Here is a 6,073-nt window from a genome sequence, read left to right as displayed (position 1 = left end):
TGGATTCACACTGAATCAACAATTTAAGGAGACAAAAAATAAATATGACACTATAATAGTAGTAGTAATAATATTCTCAGTGAAGAATGGCTGAAGATTATTTAGGCCTGAACACAGTTGGATGGATGTGAACACAGGTGATGTATTTCATGAAATTGACTTTTCTTCAAGGGTTGATTTGATTGTACTGTATTTTATGTGCCGTTTATTAGCCAAATTTATTTGAATGATGACTTTTGTTTCTATATGTATTAGAGATATATCTCGTAGTAATGCACCCCTTGTTTTGGGTTCTAATGTGTTCTTATTATATTTACAAAAAAGGGAATGTTGGGAATGGAGAACTTTGGTCCAGATCACAGACTGGAACTGTGACCATGAAGTTATATAAATCTGGCTATTGTATAGTTCCCAGAGTTTGCCTTTTCATGTATGACGTTTCTACCAAAACAATGACAATAAGAAGTATGCCCTGAAAAAATAAATGACAAAAAAGAATATTAGTAATCCAAGAGTACTTACAGTACCTTTTTTTTGAAGGAAGTAGTTTTCCTTCTCATGATTGACTTATCCCTAGTATTTACGTAGACAGTGAATGATATCCTTTCAAACATTAATTGTTGTATAGTTTGACATCTTTAGAAAAAATAATTTGCTTTCTTGCTTTGTCTGTTAAACATGAGATTGGAGCCAGGAGATGGTAATCTTAGTCTTAGAAGCAGCAGGGGGAGACAGCAAACTCAAACTTTCCAAATGTTTTTTTTTAATTCAAACCTTTATTTAACCAGGATAAAAAACTCCTAGATATTAAAAATCTCTTTTACAAGAGTGTCCTGGCAAGTGGCAGCAGCTCTGTCTTAAATAGACACAGAGACACTTCCAGGTAAATACATAAACACACTTTCACTCATATTCAAACAACAATGTCATCATAAAAAACCTGGGTCACACACAATTATTATGTTAAGAAGAATTTTAAGTGTTGAATATCGAGTTTTAGTCATTAACTTAATTGATGCTACATTTCAGCCCCAGACAGTGTTTATCATAATGTTCCATTTCAGTCCAGTACAACTAGTTTGTATCACAAAATCAACACTTTTGTTGATGCTTTTTCTCTGTTTAACACTACGTATCACTAACTTATAACGTCGGTTTACAGTTATTTTTGGAATTTATGGTCAATAAAACTCATTTATAGGAAATGATACCTAATGTTTGAGTTAGAAAAGCAGAAATTGGGAATTATTGAGACTAAAATTAAAGGAATGGATGTTGATGATAATCACAGACTGGAATATGTCAACTTTTACTCAATACTATTTCAAAAACACTTCCATTTGTTTTCAAATGCTAAATAAGACGCCCCAAAATTAATGAAAGTAGAGATTTGTACTTGGCAAAGAGCGTTGGGTGGAATCAATCATGTTATTTTGGGGAACTAAAAAGAACATTGATATAGGGAAATTAAATATAAAAATATTAAAACATCATGTATAAAGCAGTAATGTATAAAACAGTTTAATATGCAACTTCATTTTATACAACATTTATAGTAAGGGGTCCCTGCTCCGTCCCATGGAGAGGTCTTTGGCCTAAAAACGTTGAAGACCCCTTGTACTATAGAATATTTGAAGTGACCATTCCAGCACAGGCTTCTGTCCTTATGAGATTATTTACTCCCTGGAATATCCATGCAGTTTAAATCTCGTTATTGCTCCCCATAAAACTATGAGAACTGCAGCTCCTGCCAAATCCGGTCACTGTCTGCCCAGAACATTATATTTTAAACACGAGCTTTCAGGCACGGTGAAGCGTTAATTAGCCGAGGTTATTATCTGCTTCTTTTATTGACCCCTCCCCTTCCTTTGTTTAATGACAAGGGAAATAACCCACATGTAAGTAATTTGTGTGATTCCAGTAAAACCAATCAAGTGAAAAGAAAAGATTTCACCAGCAGTGAGGTCAACAGCTACTAACGGGCGACAGCAGAGAGAAGAATGAAGAAATAACTTTCAATTTGAACGCAGTGGTTCACTGTAGGCAGCCACGTTAGTTTAGGAATAAATTCACGGAAATAGTGGTTGGTTAACAGAAGGGGAAAGCTATGTATTGACTGAACACGGTCTAGTCTTGTCATTTGGTGTACACTCGCTCGCCAAAAGTACGTGGACACTCCAGTCTATGCAGTACTACTTTGGTTTGGTAGGTTCTTAATTATAGAACCGTGTCTAATGTAGATGTAGAACAGTGTTGTTTACAGTGGGTTCAAAAAGCATTTAGTCAGCCACTGACTGTGCAAGTCTGTAATTTTCTGTGAGAGACACTGAGTAAAAAAATCCAGGAAATCACATTGCATAAGTATTATTTGGAAAATAAGTATTTGGTCACCCACAAACAAGCGAGATTTCTTTAAGAAGCTCTTCTATCCTCCACTCGTTACCTGTAGTAATGCCACCTGTTTGAACTCGTTATCTGCATGAAGACACCTGTCGACTGCCTCACACAGTCAGACTCCAAACTCAACCATGGCCGAGACCATAGAGCTGTCCAAGGACACCAGGAACAAAATTGTAGACCGGCACCAGGCTGTGAAGAGTGAATCTACAGTAGGCTAGCAGGCTGGTGGGAATAAATCAACTGTGGGAGCAATTATAAGAAAATGGAAGACCTACAAGACCAGTGCTGATCTCCCTTAATCTGGGGCTCCGTGCAAGATCTCATCCCGTGGGGTCAAAACGATCATGAGAACGGTGAAAATATTCATGATATATACATCATGTGACCTAATTTGTACACCCTGTGACTACACAAATCACAACATGTAAATAGGAATACGTTGGTGATATTTTGTCCCTTATTGGGAGCAGTAGCTAGTTGGAACCAGTCACCAGCAGCATCTGTGCTAGGCTAAGCTAATGCAGGGATCGTCAGACAGAGGTACAGCATGCATGGAAAACAGAAGGGTATGTTTGGACTTGTCTAACTCTGGGGGTAACGGTGAATAGGCTGAAGTCCCAATGAGTCTGCGTATTTGCATAAAACTGATTCCCATGTGTTTCATATCAAAATGTTCAGAACAAACTCCGCTTTCTGTACAGTTTCTAGAGCATTGCGTAAAGAGATACTGTAATGTGGCTTCAAATCTCTATTGAAAACAAACCTTAACGCATTACGTGCTGAGCGAATTGTTTCCGGTGCTTGAAATGAGTTAACCAAAGTCTAAGGTTATATATGATTCAAACAGGAAATAAATGGCTAAAATTAAATGTTGTAGTGGAGGTTTTGTCAAACATGGTTTGGACGCGCCGGTGCGTCTTTCGTCCTCAGAGCGATAGTGATGGTGTTTTAGAGTTTCACAGCAGTTTTTTCCGAGTGTGCTGAATCTCGTGGCTCATCGGGCAGGTGCCCCCTCTGGTGTTTCTTGAAGTCACCTCTGTGAATGAATCCTTTCCCGCAGACCACGCACCGATATGGTGTTTCTCCCGTGTGGACGCGTCGGTGCAGCTTGAGGCTGCTGGACTGAGTGAACCGCCTGCCGCAGATGTTGCAGCCGTAGCGTTTCTCCCCGGAGTGAATCCTCATGTGTAACTTGAGATTGCTGGGGTTGCTGAACCTCTTCTCGCACTGGTCGCAGACGTAAGGCTTTTCCCCCGTGTGGATGCTCATGTGATATTTGAGATTGACCGAGCTGCGGAATTTTTTGCAGCACACCTCGCAGGCCGGCTGCTGCCCCGGCTTCTTGCCCGTGTGGATCCTCATGTGGTTCTGGAGCGCGCTGGCGTGGCCGCAGCGTTTGCCGCAGGTCTCGCAGACGTACGGCTTCTCTCCCGTGTGGGTCAGCATGTGGTGCTGCAGCGCGCTCTTGTGACTACAACCTTTCCCGCAAACCTCGCAGCAGAAGAGCTTTTGCCCGCTGTGTTTGCTCAGGTGATTTTTGAGGACGCTCAAGTCGCTGCACCCGAGGCCGAGCACGTCGCAGCAGTTTTCCTTCTGCGTGTGCGTCACCCGGTGGGTGGCCAAGGACGAGGACGAGAAGAAAGTCTCGCCGCACATTTCGCAGATAAAATCTCGGTCTCCCGGGTGGAGACTCTCGTGATCGGCCAAACTCTGTCGGCACTCGAAGGTCTCCGGGCAGAGCGAGCAGACAAACGTCTTTTTCAAGGCACAACATCTGTGCCGCTGAAGCGCCAACGCCCCGGCGAACTGGGTGTCACACAGCGCGCACGTGTGGGTGCTCGGTGTCTTCAGGCTGTGCTCACGCGTGTGTCTGACGAAGGTCGACTTGTGGGCAAACTCTGTCCCGCACTCGGAGCATCTGAAGGGCTTCTCTCCGGTGTGACGTCTCGAATGTGCGATGAGCTGTCGTTGTCTAGCAAAACGTTTGCCACACTCGGGGCAAGGGTGAGGTTTGGAGTGAGTCAGGTAGTGTCGGTCCATCATACACTTCAGAGCAAACGATTTGTCACAGGATGGACATTTCAACAGCCCTCCGTTCTTCTTCTTTTTCTCTTTGGATGTGGTAGTTGAAGCGTCGGTATGGTCACTTACATCGGAGGCCGGCTCTGAGATGGCAGCTGAGGCCTCTGTTAGCATATGTGCAGGTTCAGACGGGGACCCAGAGGTCCACTCATGTATGGCTGAAACAAAACAAAAGGGGACTTGAATGTTGGAAGTACACAGGCCACATAGAACAGTACAGCCACTCCCAGCTAATTAAAATGTAGTCTTGCTTTCTCCACAGCTTGGGCAGTCTTTGTTGGACTCCGATCCCTTTTTTTTTTTTTTAATAAAGCTAAAATATGGCTGCATGCTTTGGAACATGTCCAGCACTAACGGCAGGTGTAAAACCACCGGTTAGTCCTTTTTAAGAGGAATTCTAAACATGTTATGATCAATGCTTACAACTTGATTTTTATTTGTTTAATGTGATATGTGAGGTGGTTCATTTTTTGATCCAACTATAATCCCAATGCGGTAAAATTCTACTACACACCCAACGCAAACTTTACACAAATTGTAACTAACTTGAAACATGCATCGCTGGCCGTTGCCTCCTTCACAGAACTAAAAGGGCAGTTGTACTGAGTTGTGTAACATTTCTTCGATGGCAGCGGTTGGTATTCCCTACGGATTTAACAAAAGAAATCCTATGACATAGCACTTGGCTTAATACTTCGGTGATATATGTGGTCATTCTTCTTTGTTATTGCTGCTTCGGGTCCTCCCTCCATTTTCTGTCTTTTCTGACAAGAGCTTCTGGGTGTTGATTCTGTAATTGTAAATACACACAACCTTAACCTTATTAAAAGGCAGTACGTGAACATAAGAAGCCTCTCCACAATCAACAGTTTAATTTCCGGGATTGTTCAGGTGGAAATTTTGCTGTTTGTCCCTCATTTTAGGCCGGATGTCCGTCACCTTCCACTTTCCTTGTCTTTTTCTGAGGACTATGGTTATCTGGTCCTCAGATCTCTGCAGGGTAAATCCAGACAGCTAGCTAGACTATCTGTCCAATCTGAGGACTATGGTTACCTGGTCCTCAGGTCTCTGCAGGGTAAATCCAGACAGCTAGCTAGACTATCTGTCCAATCTGAGGACTATGGTTACCTGGTCCTCAGATCTCTGCAGGGTAAATCCAGACAGCTAGCTAGACTATCTGTCCAATCTGAGGACTATGGTTACCTGGTCCTCAGGTCTCTGCAGGGTAAATCCACACAGCTAGCTAGACTATCTGTCCAATCTGAGGACTATGGTTACCTGGTCCTCAGGTCTCTGCAGGGTAAATCCACACAGCTACCTAGACTATCTGTCCAATCTGAGTTTTCTGTTACACGACAAAAACTACTTATGAAGAAACATATGTTCCACCAAAACAAGTTCCCTCCAAAGGCTATTTTGCCTGGCTTAGCCCCGCCCAAGAGGATTGTGATTGGTTTACCATATTTTGTATTTATATTATTGAAAGTGTAATTTGTTTCACTCCGTTGTTAGAACACACACACGTTCCTATACATGTGCAAATGGAGAGATGTCAGAGTTAGGGGGCTGATCAGGCGCCCAGAGCGGGGGG

General features: G+C 42.6%; 1 protein-coding gene and 1 long non-coding RNA gene across 4 annotated transcripts in view; both read right to left on the bottom strand.

Moving 5' to 3' along the window:
• Positions 1 to 6,073, bottom strand: part of LOC117959593 — an 18,902-nt gene that overhangs the window by 1,329 nt on the left and 11,500 nt on the right. The window lies entirely within an intron of this gene.
• Positions 3,347 to 6,073, bottom strand: part of LOC117959592 (oocyte zinc finger protein XlCOF6-like) — a 5,086-nt gene continuing 2,359 nt past the window's right edge. For 2 of the 3 annotated variants that reach the window (XM_034896819.1, XM_034896821.1), the window contains 2 exons: positions 5,178 to 5,272; positions 3,347 to 4,650 (listed from right to left, as the gene is read on the bottom strand). In XM_034896819.1, coding sequence (XP_034752710.1) covers positions 3,349 to 4,650; positions 5,178 to 5,272 — 1,397 coding nt within the window. In that variant the 3' untranslated portion in view covers positions 3,347 to 3,348. Of the gene's footprint in view, positions 4,651 to 5,176; positions 5,273 to 6,073 lie in introns of all 3 variants that reach the window. The other variant, XM_034896820.1, reaches the window with a different exon arrangement.

The sequence above is a fragment of the Etheostoma cragini genome, chromosome 16 (assembly GCF_013103735.1).
Source record: "Etheostoma cragini isolate CJK2018 chromosome 16, CSU_Ecrag_1.0, whole genome shotgun sequence".
NCBI lineage: Eukaryota > Metazoa > Chordata > Actinopteri > Perciformes > Percidae > Etheostoma > Etheostoma cragini.
Note: the sequence above shows the minus strand (reverse complement) of the source record. Positions and strands in the feature narration are given on the sequence as shown.